General features: G+C 42.7%; 1 protein-coding gene across 2 annotated transcripts in view; it reads right to left on the minus strand.

Annotated features, from left to right (window-relative positions):
• Positions 1 to 3,245: 3,245 nt before the first annotated feature.
• The window catches only part of LOC127529734 (E3 ubiquitin-protein ligase RBBP6-like), a 31,204-nt gene continuing 16,921 nt past the window's right edge, over positions 3,246 to 17,528 (minus strand). For both annotated transcript variants that reach the window (XM_051934342.1, XM_051934343.1), the window contains 7 exons: positions 17,140 to 17,224; positions 16,957 to 17,020; positions 16,804 to 16,861; positions 7,490 to 7,855; positions 7,255 to 7,353; positions 5,102 to 6,859; positions 3,246 to 4,974 (listed from right to left, as the gene is read on the minus strand). In XM_051934342.1, coding sequence (XP_051790302.1) covers positions 3,597 to 4,974; positions 5,102 to 6,859; positions 7,255 to 7,353; positions 7,490 to 7,855; positions 16,804 to 16,861; positions 16,957 to 17,020; positions 17,140 to 17,224 — 3,808 coding nt within the window. In that variant the 3' untranslated portion in view covers positions 3,246 to 3,596. The remainder of the gene's footprint in view (positions 4,975 to 5,101; positions 6,860 to 7,254; positions 7,354 to 7,489; positions 7,856 to 16,803; positions 16,862 to 16,956; positions 17,021 to 17,139; positions 17,225 to 17,528) is intronic.

Genomic DNA, 17,528 nt, shown 5'->3' on the forward strand with positions numbered 1-17,528 from the left:
GGATATGCTGACGGCTGCAGCCTGGCACTGGCGCGCCAGTGGGGATTTATGGGAGGATACTGCATGAGCAGGAAAGCGGCTCCAGAGCTTACACTGTGCAACGGCACCCTGCTCAGCGACTTCATCAAGCTTCAGACGGCAGGGCTGACGTCACTCGACACCAGCCAGCACTTTGCACGGTGCCAGGCTCGACCCACCGGAGCACCTTGGAATGCACACGCGCACCATAAGACAGCCACTGGCAGGCTGTCTGCTTACCAGTGCCACAGCTCTTCAGGGAGGCAACTGTGCCACCCTTACCTGCAGTGCAGATTTACTTGGAAGGGATTGATTACGGCAACTGCAGATTGAAAAGGTTTGCTAGCTGGTGCTCACCCCACTTAACCTCTCCAACCTGGCACCAGCCACGAAATAAGAATGATGCATGCAGCAAAGCAAAAACGGGTCAGTGCCAGCATGCGCAGTTTCACTGCAGGGGTCTGTACTGGTCTTTAACAGCTAGCATCCTTCAGCACTGTGCCAGCTTTGCTCATGCGACTGATGCCAACTGCTGTCCGATTAGGATTTGAGAAGCCTCCTCTAAACTTGTCCTGTTGGCTTGGGACACACAGGGAGGGGGCAGAATGCAGTCTACTGGGATATGTACCCCCATAATGCATCAATGGAAGTGGTCATCAACTTTTTTGGCCTTGGGACCCCACTGTATCTGGCTTTAGTCAATGACAACCCCCAGCAAGACCTTCCCCTGTAACATTTTAAATACACTGATGCGGTACGCGATTGAAAGGAGAGTTTTTAGTGCCAACCAGAAACTTTAAAATTACCGAAGTTTCTCCCTTTTTTGAACGAGTGCAATGTTAAACGGAATATAATCTTCCCTGGTGTCACGAGTGTGTTAATAACCAGAATATTTCATTGTTGAAGGGTGAGGGTTGGGAGTGGTCCACCCTTGGTGAATTGGGCACATTAAAAACTGGAATATAACAACATGGGGGTTTGGGAGTGGACCTCCTTGGTGTAACGAGCAGGATTAACCACAAACAGTGGGGAGTGGACTGCATGAGCTAGTCAGCGACTGAATCGGCTTGTTTTTTCATTTCTTTCTTGAGCTGGTGACCCATTGGTAACTCATGATCCAGTGCGTAAGCAGTGCCAACCCAAAGAATGAACCACATGTCACCAACCATTCATGGCCGACTCTTTCGTTTAGCTTGCGTTTCAGTTGCCGAGCCCAGCTAAAATCTCACTTCCTGCAGTTTTTAGACATGCCGATTAGATTTCAGGTTGGTCCTGTGATGGAATGGCACCTGTCTAAACCAGTTTTCCATTCTTTCATCCCACAAAGACCCTGAATTAGATAGAGCAGATCTGGGGAACATTCTAGCATAAAAAGATGACAACCCGTTTCCCAATACCTACCAATCAGAAACAAGAATAAAGCAATTAAACATAAATGCAGGTACTAAGCTCAATTTTTAAGCCCCCCAAAGTCTACCCCGGAGTCTGAAGGCGCTTCTTAAGTATACAGTGAGGAACATAAGTATTTGAACACCCTGCAATTTTGCAAGTTCTCCCACTTAGAAATCATGGAAGGGTCTGAAATTCACATTGTAGGTGCATTCCCACTGTGTGAGACAGAATGTAAAAAAAAAAAATTTCAGGAAATCACATTGTATGATTTGTACAGAATGTATTTGTATTGCACTGCTGCACATAACTATTTGAACACCTGAGAAAATCAGTGTTAATATTTGGTACAGAAGCCTTTGTTTGCAATTACAGAGGTCAAACGTTCTTGACCAGGTTTGAACACACTGCAACAGGGATTTTGGCCCACTCCTCCACACAGATCTCCTCTAGATGTGTCAGGTTCCGGGGCTGGCGCTGAGCAACACGGAGTTTCAGCTCCCTCCAAAGATTTTCGATTGGATTTAGGTCTGGAGACTGCCTAGGCCACTCCAGAACCTTGATATGCTTCTTACAGAGCCACTCCTTGGTTATCCTGGCTGTGTGCTTCGGGTCATTGTCATGTTGGAAGACCCAGCCACGACCCATCTTCAGTGCTCTGACTGACAGAGGTTGTTGCTCAAAATCTCACAATACATGGCCCCATTCATCCTCTCCTTAATACAGTGCAGTCGTCCTGTCCCCTTCGCAGAAAAGCACCCCCAAAGCATGATGTTTCCACCTCCATGCTTCACAGTAGGGATGGTGTTCTTGGGATGCAACTCCTCCTCCTTTTTCCTCCAAACACGGCGAGTGAAGTTTAGTCCAAAAAGTTCTATTTTGGTCTCATCTGACCACATGACTTTCTCCCATGCCTCCTCTGGATCACCCAGATGGTCATTGGCAAACTTCAGACGGGCCTGGACATGTGATGACTTGAGCAGGGGAACCTTCCGTGCAATGCGTGATTTGAAACCACGACGGCATAGTGTTCTACCGACAGTGACCTTTGAAACTGTGGTCCCAGCTCTCTTCATGTCATTGACCAGCTCCTCCCGTGTAGTTCTGGGCTGATTCCTCACCTTTCTTATGATCTGTGATACGCCACGAGGTGAGATCTTGCATGGAGCCCCAGTCTGAGGGAGACTGACTGTCATCTTTAGCCTCTTCCATTTTCTGACAATTGCTCCAACAGTTGATCTATTTTCACCAAGCTGCTTGGCAATTGCCCCATAGCCCTTTCCAGCCTTGTGGAGGTCCACAATTTTGTCTCTGGTGTCTTTTGACAGCTCTGTGGTCTTGCCCATGGTAGTAGTTGGGAGTCTGACTGACTGTGGGGTGGACAACGTATCTTTAAAGAGCTCAGACAGGTGCTACTAATTAAGATTACTAAGTGGAGTAGAGGTGGACTTCTTAAAGGCAGAGTAACAGGTCTTTGAGAGCCAGAATTCTTGCGGATTGCCAGGTGTTCAAATAGTTATGTGCAGCAGTACAATACAAATAAATTCTGTACAAATCATGCAATGGGATTTCCTGAATTTTTTTTTACATTCTGTCTCTCACAGTGGGAATGCACCTACAATGCGAATTTCAGACCCCTCCATGATTTCTAAGTGGGAGAACTTGCAAAATCACAGGGTGTTCAAATACTTATGTTCCTCACTGTATTTCAGACAGGTTAAAGCTCAAAACCATCCATTTTTTTTTATCATTTACTTTAAGCAGAGTACACCACCATTTTTCCACTCCTGTAATGTGAACCCTTCATTAGCAGGTTAACAAAAAGAAAAAAAAAAAAATTGCTGAAAAAAATTTATTACAATCAAAACAACATAGAAAGTTTTTGTGATGGGTCATCATTCAGCTGATAAATTAGATACAAAAGAAAAATTAATTCACAGTAAATTAAGTCCCATCTCTCCATACTGAGAGGCCAGCAGCACAATGCTCACAGCTGGATACACGCGTTCACACAGCTGTATTAAAGTCTGTTTAGGGTTCAAATAAATTCGCACTCTCAAATTAAAAAACAAAAAACAAAAAAAGTGCAACGCCAATCTGCGCACACACTTCTGTACAGATATGCAATAAAAAAACCAAAAAAAAACAAAAAGCCAAGCCAATGGGCAGTCCCTATTTACAGCGCCCCTTTAGGCTGGCACCTTTGCCTTGGGCTCTTCCTTCTCCTTGTCTTTGCTTTTTTTCGACTTCTTCTTCTTGTGTTTATGTTTTTGACCTTTCAATTCTGTTTCTGGCTCCAGCCCAGTGTGCTTCTTGTGCTTTTTGTGTTTCTTGTGCTTTTTGTGTTTCTTCTTGTCCTTCTTCTTCTTTTTCTTCTTGCTGTCCTGGCTGCCTGCGGAACTGGCACTGCTACTGCGGCTGCGTGCTGGGCTGTCAGACGGGCTGGCACTGCTGTGGCCCTGGCTTTCACCAGGGGCAGCTGTCGGCCCCTTCTCTTTTGCATGCTTGCTACTGTGCGGCGAGAGGTCACTCTCACTGTCACTTTCACTGTAGTCGGGCACGAAGGCTGCCTCATCAGTCTCCCTGGTCAAATCGGAGGAGAGGCGACTGGATCGCACAAGCGGCTGCTTGTTCTTTGCATGCTCCCGCTCAGACCTGCCTTCAGGAGAATCAGTCCGGTGGGGTTTGTGGAGACTGTGATCCCTACTGGTGCGTGCATCCTTTCCATGAGCCCGGTCAGCTCGTGGCTCTTCTGAAACAGGCTTTTTGGAGCTGGGTGCAACTTTGGGTTCGGTTCGTGGCTTCCGGTCCCTAACAGGGCTGTGTTCTGGCCTCTTAGGTTCCGTGGTTGTTGTCTTCCTGGGCGGATCTAAATGAGTGTCCCGGTCTCTGCTTTTTAAATTTGGAAGGGATTCCCACCCTGCAGAGGGAGAGTCTTTTTTCTTTATGGACTCCTTCAACTTGTCTTCCTTACGCTTGGAACCTGAATGCTCTTTGCTTGCCATTGCAGACTCAGCTTTCTTGTCAGAGGTGGTGGAGGGAGCTCCCTCTTTATTTTGGGGCACCCGAGATGCAGTTTCGGTCTTTTCCACAGCTCTTTCTTTAGAAGAGCCAGAGGCAGTGGAGCCATTTTTCCCAGAGCTCTGATCAGCAGTTCGCTCCGGCTTCTTCTCCCTCTCTTTTCTCTTATCAGTTGATTCCTTGTCTTTGGCCTTGTCTTTCTCACTCACTGCCACTGCAGCTTTTGTAGTCTTGGCTTCTGGTGCCAATTCTTCTCCTGCAGGCTCTTTAAACGGTTTAGGAGAATCCTTGGCAGGAATTTTGAAGTCCCCAGATGGCTTTGGAGGAGCTGTGGGCTTAATGGTCGCTGGCGCCTGTGTTTCCTTCCCTTCGTCTTCTTCTGATTCGTAGTCCTCTTTCTCCCATTTTGACCGAGGCACCTTAATCATCACTATTTCATTTTCAGCTGGTGCAGAACTGTCATTGTTGTATTCCTCCAAAGTCTTCACTACTGTTTTCTTGATATCTTCCTGCTTCCTCACTGGACTTCCTCCCGTTGAACTCGTGCTATAAGAATAAAGCAATAAAAGAAAAACATGACCAATAAACCTCAGCACCACCCCACCTTCAAGCTCTACCCTGCCTGCATTGGCCACTTTTCCCAGTCCCTGGCTGCTCAAGCATGCACACTGACCTGGTATAGTCTACAAGCAAGGAATCAGGAGTTTGTATTTTTCTCCGCAACTTTGGTTTTGTTTTCTCAGGTCGATTCTTCTCCACCACAGGAACAGAGCTCTCTCCAGCCACAATCTTCTTCCCAATTTCACGGTTGATTTTGATTTTCCTCAGAGGAGCGCTTTTCTCTTCCTTGACAGCAGGCTTTTCTAAGTGCTTCTCTGCCTCAGATTCTACTTTAGGCTTGGGTGATGGCTTAGGTACTTCTGCTGCCTCAACTCGTGGCGACTTGATAGAAGGCACTTCAGGATCTTTGTCATCTTTCCTCTTCTTTTTCTCTGGTTTTGCTTCTGTGGTCTTACTGGCTTTCTCATCACTGTCCTTCTTGGGCTTCTCTTCTTTGTTGGGAGGCTTTTCAACTTTTGCTGCCTCTCTTGTCTGCTCACGCTTCTCTTTGGTTTTCTCTTCTTTTGTGGCCTTAAGCTCATTGTGATGTTTCACTGGTTTAGTGGGTGCTTTGCGTGATGCTGGGGCTTCCCTCTGGGACCCATGTGTCTTTGTTGATTCTACTTTCTGGGATGGTTCCTCTTTGGGCTTCTTGGGTGGTGGCTCAGTTCTAGGGGATTTGTCTCTCTCTGGGGGCTTCAGTGGCTTCACCTGAGAGTCCTTTTTAGTGGCTGGGATATCTGGTTTGCGTTTTACTTTTTCCACTTTGGCTTTGACCTTTTCTTTTTTGTCTCTCTCGGCTACTGCTTTATATGAAATGGAGGTGCTGTCCATTGGCTCATCTCGAACAGGGGTGGCATCATCTCGACTCAGGGAAAGGAGAAGAGATTCTCCCTTGACGTCGTCTCCAGCTACAGGCTTGCGTGGCAGTTCTTGGGGTGCTGTTCCAAATAACTCGCTTTCATCACCTTTTCTCCTCTTCCTGTGTTTCTTGTGTTTTGAACTCTTTGCATCCACAGGAAGATTTTCTGCCTCTTTCTCCTTTGAGGTTTTGCTCAGCTCCTTGCCACAGCCATGGCTTTCCTTTAACATAAACCGTTCAGGGTAAGCAGCAGGAATATTATGGACCCTCTGGCCCAACCCAATAGGTGGATAGTCATCTTTACGTCCTCTACCATATGGAGAATTATCACGTCTTGGCCCAAGTGGTGCAAAGCGCTCAGGGGTAAAGTGCTCTCTGTTGGAAGGAGGGGGTCTTTGCCGAGGTGGATTGCCTGCACTGTGGGCACTGTAGGACTTGTAGTACTTTTCATACCATTCTCTGTACTTCCGCTCCCATTCCCTATACCTCTCTCTCTCATAGGGGTCCCTCTGGTCCACAGAACGGCCATAGTAGGCTTTCAAATCATAGGGTGGAGCCTCTCGGTACCTGTTGTAATACTCTCTTTCTCCTTCAGGCTGGGGTGGAGGCACAGGCCGTTTATTGGGAGAATGAGTCCGGTAAGTAGGGGATCGCGATCGTGAACGATATCCCCCACCACCTCCACCCCCTCCCCCTCCTCCTCCGCCGCCACCTCCTCCTCCTCCTCCTCCTCCCCTGTAGGCTGGAGACCTGGAGCGGGAGCGGTGGTACCCATGGGAACGTGATCGAGAACGGTAACTTCGACTCCTTCCTCCCCCTCCTCTTCTGGGATAGACTGGAGATCTGGAGTAAGACCGTGAATGCGAGCGACTCACAGATCTGGAATAGGAGCGAGAGGAGCGAGACCTGGACTTCGAATAGGTGTAGGAGCTTCCACTGAAGGAAGAGCCACTATAAGATGACTTAGACCTTGGAAGCAATAATAAAAAAAAAAAATACATGTGTCAGAAGACATTCTACTAAAAAATACTCTGTCCATCACACACCTGGAGATACTACATTTGTTTACAGACCCATGTATTTTCTAGCCTGCACAGTGCATTTGATGTCTGTGGGCAGCCAGAACATATGCTGGCATCATACAAATTAAGGTATAATAGGATGCCATTTTGTCTTGGGGTACACTGATATACACAACTATACTGAGCAAATTCAAAATCACCAGTTAATATGATAAACATTTATGAATAGTGAATGGAAGTCCACTGAGAAAGCCCACACAGACACAGGAAAAACATGCAAGCCCCCATCTGGTGCTATGAGATGTAGCAACACTAGCCAAAGTAGCAGCCACAGTTTATTACCTGGAATATGAGCGCCGTCTCTCTTTTTGGATCTTTCGGTACTCTAGCAACTCTTTGGCAAAGTCATTGGTGAACTCATCAAGTTTGGATTTCTTCTCCCTTTTTGTTAAAGAGATGAAGGAAAAAAAACATGAAAAAGCAGTAAATGTTACCACAAGTGCTGCGTGACAGACCTAAATGAGCCTTTCAGATTGGTAGCAGGCAAAGAGACTTAGAGATATGAGACCCAACTTACTCCTCCTTTAACCGCCGCTGCTGTCTGTAAAATTCTTCCCTGGAGAGAGGGGGTGCCTGTGTGATTGAGGGAATGGTGTTACCCAATGGTGCATTTGTTCCAGGAGGTACCCAAGGGGTGTTGACTGTTGCTGGTGCTGGAGGGAAGCCAGGGGGGGGAACACTGTACCCACTATTTGGTGGTTGCCCTGGAGGAAACTGTGGTGAAAACTGAGGAGGGGGCACCCCTGTGGCCAAAGGCAGCGAATGTGGTGGAGGAGGAGGAAAGAGTGATGGGGGAGGTGCATACACTGGGGCATTGCTGGGTAAGGTAACAGCCTGTGCTCTTGAGGGTCTTTCACTAGGTGGTCTTCCTCTGCTAGCCGATCTGCAAAGACAAAACAAGACAAGGGTAAGGGGTTTTAGTCATTAGGAATGTTCATTATGCATAGTCACATAATTCACCTTGCTTAATTCAATAAAAGGTTCTTCAAGAGAAAAAGCTAATGACAAGAGCAGAACAGACAAAAGCTGTTTCCAGTGCCAGGTCTCAACTCAGAGTTTCCACTTTTTTGAAAACATTTTACTTTTGGTATAAACTGAAAATTAGCTTAAAATATTACTATTTTTAAAAATGTGGGGGCAGTTTAAATATTTTCAACAATAAAGGCTAAGTGAGACAGTACAAAATCATTTATATTTATAAGCACAAAGCAGCTGAAATACCATTAAGCAACTGTAAATGAACAGAAGGGTGAATAATTCTTTAAATAAAATGTTTTAGCTGGTATATCTCTTCTAAATGTTTACAGCTTATTCACACCTGAAAAACACGACTTGAGAAATAAAATAATTCCCCATTCAATGCTGAACACATGTATTAGAACTCTGGCCTTTTATACTGTATATGTTGCTGCTAAGTGCTCAGTGTGTATGGATGTTTAAGAAGATGGGATAACTTAACATGGATAAGGGTACTGCAGGGAACAGTGGTATGGGATGAATGTCATCTTTATAAATTTAAGTATTCAGATTTTACACAGCTGAGGTTCATGCTAGTGATGTCACTAGAACCAGCATTTTGGTACTATAATTCGGTACTGAAGTTGCAAAAGTGTAATGGTACCAGCTTTTGTTTTTTGTATGGTTAGTACCGAGAAAGTCAGTGCTGCACTCATGCATGACTGGAAGCAGACAAATTACTTTGGAAATCACAATGCTACAAGATAAAATCCTGGGTGAAACTACATATAAAAATGGCACACAGCGTTGTTGATACAATACTGCATTGACAAATGTCTAAAAGAAAAAAAAAAGTTTAGAATGTATACATGCTAAGATAAATTAGATAGTTTATAATATTTCATTCGTTATAACTCCTATACTGAAATCCCCCCCAAGATTGTAAACCCTCCATTTGTTGTTACACTGAGGGGATCCATATCTTTGCCACTCATTAAAGTTCAAGTCTTGCATTGTACTTTCAAATTTATGAATGCAAATACTAGTTACCTAAAGGAAAATTGGGTAACTACTTGATCGATATACTGGTATTTAAAAGCTGTTGTTACTGTTAGTATTTATATATTTTATATTGTACTAGCCAACCCGCGGTGTACAATACGCCGCATAATCAGGCTGCATTTTTAATGATTTTTAAGTACAGGGAGAAAATTAACATTTGAAAAATCGGTAATCTAATAAATCACCAAGAAAAGTAACATTGTAACAATGCACGGAACGAACCAACATACAATTGTCCGTGACTGAAAACTGGCGGACCGCCATCGCGCCTTCTCCTCCCAGAGCGAGGGATGGGGGTGGAACGGGAGAAGAGGGGAAGGACGCCCATTCCGACCCCTCCGTCATGCTAGTCTGCTGATTTCTCGTGCAGTATGCACGGCCTGCTCATGTGCCCACCCCCAACTCGTCACCTGAGTCGTTTTCCTCTTTGCACAGTCCACATGTACCTGTGAGTCACGTACTACGTCGTAGACATTTCATTGGGGGGGGGGGGGGGGGGGGGGGATGTGTACAAAGGGTAGGGACGTAATCAGTGCGAGCGTATGACTCGCACTTACTGGGAATTCCCCGGTTTGCAGCACGAATGGGATTCAACGGCTTACCCCCGCCTCTCTGCACCGGGTAGACACACGTTGATCCATTCAGTGTGGCGCGCGTGCAGTTACTTGATGCAGGAATCTGTATAACATTGAAAGAAGTGTTTTTTCCATGAAATACATTTGAAGCGGTGGCCATGGAAGGCAAATGAACAGTCAACGTGTCTTACAGCTGGATTGACGCCGTGTTTTGTGTCACCCGACCATGGTAGTAGTAATCAGTGCGAGCGTATGACCCGCACTTCCTGGGAATTCCTCGTTCGTGGGGAACAAATGCAAGCCCCGGTTGATCCATTCAGTGTAGCGTGCGTGCAGTACGGGACATCCAAGGGCATCACAGACCTTGAAAAGCTGCAGAAAACTGAATGCGATGTTTGTGCATGAACGATTTAGTGCTGTGTTGACGCTGAAGGGAATTGGAATGAGTTGTGTCGAAGCATTGCTGGCAATGTTCACATTGCATAATTCGTTCAGTGGAGTGTGTTTTTAAATGCATGTTGAGATATCTCTGCACTCGGAACACTTTTGAACAAATCGTGCATTGAAAGATGTTTGGAATGTGTTTGTTCAGTGGAGTGGGTGTTTAAATGTGCTTTGAGAGATTTCTGGCACGTGAAGGTTTTGGAGCAGTGTTGACACTGAAAAGAATTCATCAGGGAATGTGTTTTGAGATGGTTAGTAAGGTATCTGCGTGCGTGAAAGTGTTTGTCGCAAATTTTGCACACAAATCTTTGTGTTGAATGGATCTGCATATGGTTGTGGAGATCCATCTCACCTGTGAAATCCTTGTTACAAAATGTGCAATTGAAGGTGAGAGTGGAATGAGTTCGTAAGTGTTTCTTGAGAGCGCGAGTTGTTTTGAAGCATTGTTGGCAATGTTCACATTGCATAATTCGTTTAGTGTTATGTTTTTTTAAATGTGCGTTCAGATATCTCTGCACTCGGAAGCTTTTGGAACAAAAGGTGTATTGAAAGTCCTGTGTGGAATGCGTGTGTTCAGGGGAGTGTGTCTTGAAATGTTTTTCAGGAAGAGGAGAGTGGGCAGGTGACGTCACATTAGTGTGGCGAGCAAGTGGGTGTGCACCCTGTGTGCACATACTGACAGTGTCAAAAGATGTTACCAGAAGGTTATCACGTGTGTATTTGAGAGGCATGAGAACCTCGTAATACCCATGATCCAAAGAACCACTAAAGAGCAGGGATATGGAGAGACGCTGGGCCGGATTGTGAACTCGAGGAGAGGCATGAGGATGTTCTTGGAAGTAAATGCTGATAGTAGCTGGAAGGATTTGGGACATTGCCACAATTTCTGCCTCGCCATTATAGACTCCGGATGTATTCATGTAGTCAGCGTATTGTTGAGCAGACTGTATAACAATGCCTCTGTGACTAACAACAACGGACACCATGTCGCCGAAGTTATCCCAAAGTTGGCAAACAAAGCCAACAGTCATGTTGCGAAGTTTGAGAGCAACAGTTTCGTCAATGACATTTTTCCAAAAAAACCCAACTGATAGAAACAAACAGTTACCTGATGCAGGAAATTTCTACAACATTGAAAGAAGTGTTGTTTCCATGAAATACATTTGAAGCGGTAGCCATGGAGGGCAAAAGAACAGTCAAAGTGGCTCACAGCTGTATTTGGACAGCAGCACAGACCAAAGCGAGTGAGCATGCGTTTGATGAGCTGTTCGAGTTGGTGGGCAGTGCTCTGAGGTGCGTTCCTGATCACGTGGGAGGTGGGGTAGAGTTTCTGGGCGAGGCTTCGTTGTTCCTTTCCCATGGTTTTCAATGGTGGACGCAGTCGGGTGTCATAACCGAAAAGAATAATGAAAAGTCAACGTGGCTCAGAGGTGCATGCGGACTCCTAGCACAGACGAAAGGGACTAACTGGGTGGTCGGTGAGTTTTTGTGTCCAGGCACATGAGCAGGCAGTGTGAATGCCTAGAGAGCGAGGGTTGACACGGGCCGGGGAAAAAGGAGTGTTGGTGGGCGGGGAAACGCTTTCCGTGTTCCTGCAGGACCATTTAAGAAGATGCATGTTTGTCGCGGATGCGAATTGCTGTATGTAGCGTGTAAAACAGTTTGCTATGGTGCACGCGGTCGTGCATCATAACCGAAAAGTCAACGTGGCTCAGAGGTGCATGTGTACTGTAGCACAGACGAACATAAATGACGGCGTTTTTTCCGAGTCGTCGCGTCCGTGTTGGTGGCCGTGGCTCTGCAAGTTGTCGTCGTATCCAATGGTCTTAGAGATGGTGGGCGTGGCTCCTTCCTGCGTGCGCCATTGGCATCTTACTTGTCGGCGGTTTAGTGAATCTATGCCCCTTCCGGCGTGCTTTCCATGGGTGGCTACTTATTGGCGGCTTAGTGAGTTATATATATAGATTACAGAAAAATGCACAATATAGTTCACATCAGTAAATGGAGGTACTATAATAAAGAGCTGCAGAATGGGATTTCTGGTTTTGCAATGGTATCAAAAAGTATCGATTATTTTAAATTTTCACTGGTGTAGGTATCAAATATAAAAAAGTACAATTCAGTACATTTTAAATTCCAGGACTTTTTATGACATGTCCAGTTACCAAGACTACTTTATATTCTTGTTTCTGAAAAAACACAGCAAAATTACATGAACCTAGTCAGGACAAATAGCAACTCAAACATGCGGGCTATTTTAAATTAATGATCGCTTGCAAATAATGACATTGAAGCTCACACTATTTAACCAGAATAACAGCATGGTTACTCACTACTTACACAATTTTTGGCAGGGCTTCTACATTTAAAATAAAAAGATACATTTTCTGGACAACAAATGTGCTATTACACAAACAATGTGCACAGAAGGGCTCATGTCAATATTCTAGTGTGTACAAGAGAAAGATACAAAGAAATCATGAAAAAAGGCTGTTTTGTTTGAGTGCTCTTTATAAAAGTAACACTTTAAAGCAAACGCAAAAAATACAGAAACTTCACTATGTTGGGGTGTGAGGGACCCAATACCTATTTAAGCAAATAAATGATTAAAAAAATAATTTTGGTAGATTATAGATGTTGAAGGCGAAAAGTATGAGCTGTAACTTGGGAATGGTGTCCACACACACTTAATGACTCTCTATGATCCATTATCAGGAAACATTTCCCAAGAAACTTTGCCCATGTCTTCACCATGACTGGTATGAATAATGCTTGTCCATCACATTTAACACTCAGATATTCAAATTCCTCATTAATGAAGACAAGGATGATGATAAGGTTGAAGGATCACTAGCACAACTACAACTCTCACTAGTGGTACTACCGGCTAACCCACTTGCACAGTTCAATGGTGCAGAGGTCAGTTGTAACAATAGCCCCCAAAAAAGGTCTAAGCAAATTCTTAACATAACTACTGGTTTTGTTGCACTTATTCAATTTACAGCGTTTACTTCCTTTCATGTGGCTTTTCAAAACAGACTCATCCATGTTCCCAAAGTCAAACTTCCTCATACAGTAACATCACCCAGCCATATGCCACCTTGATTTTTTTCTCATTGAAGCCAATCTTTGTAGTCAGCATTTTCTAAATATTTCAAGTTAAACTTGCACTTTCTCAGAATTTTGACTGCTCAAATCACGGAGGCACATCTAATAAACCCAGTGTAATTTACCTTGCTAACTATTTACCACTTAACACCAACTCAACAACAGAAATTCCATGCGCAGGTTAATGGCTACTACATATCCACAGTATAGCGGCTGGCATCCATGATATTAATATGAGATATGGGTGTTTTGTTGGTGAAATATTGGACTTTTTATCTCATGATCTATGACTACTTAAATTCACTTTAACATTTTCCAAGCCTTTTAAGTACCTTTTTTGTAAACAATTTCAAGGATTTTTTCAGTACTGGAATTTTGTTTATTATTTTTTCCATGACTTTCAGATTTCCCAGGACCCAGTGCCCAGTACCACACCAACACGCCAAATTCTGTTAGTTTTATGTGATGTGAGAATTATGGGTAACAAACTGTCCATAAGTAGTTATGAAATTGACATTTATTAAAAAAATATATATCACATTGTCCATCTGAATATAAGCTGCTAATCAAAGCTTATTTACTTTTTAATAAATCACCAGGAAAAAAATTCCTTAAGGCTAGAGTAGTGCTGGGCGGTATACCAGTTCATACCGAACACAGTTTTTTTATTTTTGTTATGATATGGATTTTTCTTATACCACAACACCGGTTTAAATCACCTAAACAACGTTCGGAACGTGGCGCAGCAGGAAACTGTTTAAGGGGGACCTTTTTCACTGCTACACTGCTAAACACATGCTACGGAGTACATGCGTTAGTGGAGGTGTTGCGCAGTAAAAATGGACAGACAACATTCCGAAACTGAAGCCGTAGCAGACGATAAATTTGAACATGATGACACAGAAGAACTTTTGCTGGAAAAAGGAATCACGTCTGTTGTCTGGAGATACTTTGTATTTAAAAGGTCGGATGTGGACCATTATGTTCAAATGTGTGAATACTGTTTCTATACTACTGGATAATTCTGCAAGCCAAGTTGTACTTGTTTTATTTTTTTCAATACTGTGTAATGTACCTGGGTACTGTGTAATAGTGTGACAACATGTTGACTTTATTCTCGACATTTCCACATTAATCTCAACACTTATGTCGAGATTGAAGTCGACATGTTGACTTTATTCTCATAATTTTTTACTAAAGTAGAACATTGTAAACTGAACTTCATCTTAAAATGAATATTTCATTTACTAGATTTTCTCAAACCCTGTCATAAGTTATGTAGCACATTAAATGCTTTGTGTTAAGTGTTCCCGGACCCATGTTAATCGCTATGTGCTTCTTAAACTGACTTCCTCTTGCACTATGAGGAGGTGCACGCAGCACACAGAATATAATAATTTCATGATATTTCTGCTCCTTGAACATTTAGAATGCTAAGATAAATACTTGATATAATTTTCATGATGAAATGCATTAAAGCATGTATTAGTCATGTAGGGGTATGGTGGAATGGAGGTTGCACTGCTGCCTCGCAGCAATGGGGTCCCGGGTGTTTCCTGCCTTGAATTTGCATGTTTTTCTGGTGGGTTTACTCGGCGTGCTTCAGTTTCCTTTCAAAGTCATGTAGGATGTGGGGTTTTATTATGCTATATTGACCCTGCCAGTGCATGTATTACGTGCATTCACCCTGCGATGTGCTGGCGCCCTGTTCAGGATTTCCTCCTGCCTCGCACACAATGCTTGCTGGGGGGGGGGGGGGGCAACCCTGAATGGATGGCATAATTAAACATGTATAACGAAGATTTTATTTTTTTAAACTTATGAATAATCCATGGTCTAAGTTTATAACTAGTTTTAATTTCACAAAGACATTTATCGTGTGGTGATTGGTTATGTGGAGAAAGAAAAAGGAAAGATAGAAACTGGGGGTTTTGTTCGTCAGACAGAGGCAGCACGCATGCAATAAAGAAAGCCCGCTCAGAAGAACATCCATTGAATTATGTGTTCGTGTCTCTGACCACCAGATCACGAACCCAACATTTACACAATATTTAAGTTAAACCTGTTCGATACCCATTCATACATCCAGTTTTTTTGAGCCTTGTCACACCTGCCATAAAGTTCTCTACACTGAACGTACACCTGGGGACACCTTACTGTGAGGGAGCAGCACTACCGTGCATGTTTAATACCTGCTTTAATGCATTTCATCCTGAAAATGATATCAAGTATTTATCTTAGCATTCTAAATTTTCAGAGAGCAGGAATATCATGAAGTGAATGTATTCTGTGCGGCGATAGCTGCCGGCGCCTCCTCTTAGTGAAGAGGAAGTCAGTTTAAGAAGCACGTAGTGATTAACAACTGGGTCGGGGAACACAACGCAAAGCATTTAATGAGCTACATTAACTTATGATGGGGTTTGAGAAAATGGAGTAAATTAAACATTGATTTTAGGATGAAGTTTAGTTTACGACATTCTACTTTAATTACAAAATAAACTGAGAATAAAGTGGAAATGTCGACTTTAATCTCAACATTTAGTTTTTTTTTTCTTCACTGTGTCCGTATTTTTTTTTCTTCACTGTGGCCCTAATACGATTCCGTAGGGCTATACCACAAATAGCATTATAAATGCAAGTTGCAGTTTTATTATTTATGTATATAGCTTAGCTTGAAGCAAGGTCCATATTAATGGAATCTGCCTTAATGATGGTTCAGTTGGTAAAGATGTCATCACCAAGTTGCACTTGTTGTATTTTATTTTTATTTGGTGAATACAGTGTAATGCACCTGGGCTTGAAGTTTTGAAGTAATAGTATTATTACTGGAAGTTGCACGATTATTTATTTTATTGTTATTATTTATTAGTTTAAATATTATGCAGTTTAATGATGGCAAAATTGTTTAAAAAGTCACTTTAACGTGTCAGTGGACAGAGATTGTTAACATTAACAGAAAGTGTAGTTGTTTTACAAAAATATTTACTATTTATTCCTTTTCTAAGACATGTTCAGTAAAACTTTTGACAAGCACCTCTTGATATTTTACCAAGTCTAAATGCCTCTTTGGATGGTTGAAAATATGTTGTCAAAATATTAGTTGATGTTGTTTGCAAAATTCGTTCAATAAAAAGGTTCTATTTTTTTGACTGCAACTATCATGCAATGTGATTCCTTCTCCTCATTAGTGCCACCCCATTGAAAACTATCACTTTATGGGGCCATGCAAACCTGTATTAATACTTGTGTGCACATTAAAATGTTTTTTTTTTTGTACAATGTACAATTCTCATGACAGTGGAATAGGTTATTCTTAGCTAGTCTACTGCAGTAATTGCAGTGGAAAATGTGGTTAATATCCACTCATGCATGGGGAAAAAAAAATACAGTCGAATACCGTGAAACCGGGATAATTTTGAAAAATACCGTGATATAGAATTTTGGTCATATCGCCCAGCACTAGGCTGGAGTCTTTGCAGAGTAAGTAAGCCTTAATAAGAATAAACATTGTATGCAATTTTGGTGTCATTGCTCAAACCATATTTACATCATACTAATCATAAATAGCATATTGAAAATAACAAACTAACATTTAAAAATCTATTTTAATAACAAAACAATACATTAATTGGAAATCAAAACTAAAATGACTTGATACAACTAGAGCCATTAGGAAGCTACTTACGTTTCCCAGGCCTGGCGACTTGTTCCAGGACGAGCAGAGCTAGACCTAATTGGCTGCCCTAAATAAAAAATAAAACCATTACAAAGTTAGGAACTTTCACATGCTTTTGCTGCACCGAGCATTACCAGCTAATTCCCCCTCCAATGTACATACCTGTGGTAGGGATGCAGTGGCCATGAGGAAGTGGCTGACCAAGCACTGGTACTTGATATCCCTGCTGTGATAAATAAATAAATAAATATATATTTATGGGATATACTGGAGAAATAAACACAGTACAAGACATTAGTTTAGACCACAGGGGGAAAAAAAAACTATAAGATTGGGTATTCTCACCTTTGGCAATGAGACAGTGGTGACAGATGTGTCTACAGAAGCAGTTACAGGTGGAGCATTGCTCAGTGCAGATTTATCTTGATCTCTGCAACAAATGAAAATATGCAATTCAATCTGATCTGCTCAACTGACACTGAAGGCATTTAAAATACTCTATAGTCTATTAAAAAGCTTTTGGGAGAACATTAGATTTTCAGAAGGCATTTAGTTACTATAACCAGGAAAATACACATAGCAAATAACAGCTTAGTGAGCCTGTTTGTTATTGGAAAACATTTGGAGATATTTAGAATTGTTGTGAACCTAGTTTTCAATTTAAGATGGCACATACCTGAAGCAAACTGAACTATGGATTTTTTTCCTTAAGCAAAAAAAAACAAAAAAAACAA

The sequence above is a fragment of the Erpetoichthys calabaricus genome, chromosome 11 (genome assembly GCF_900747795.2).
Source record: "Erpetoichthys calabaricus chromosome 11, fErpCal1.3, whole genome shotgun sequence".
Lineage (NCBI taxonomy): Eukaryota > Metazoa > Chordata > Cladistia > Polypteriformes > Polypteridae > Erpetoichthys > Erpetoichthys calabaricus.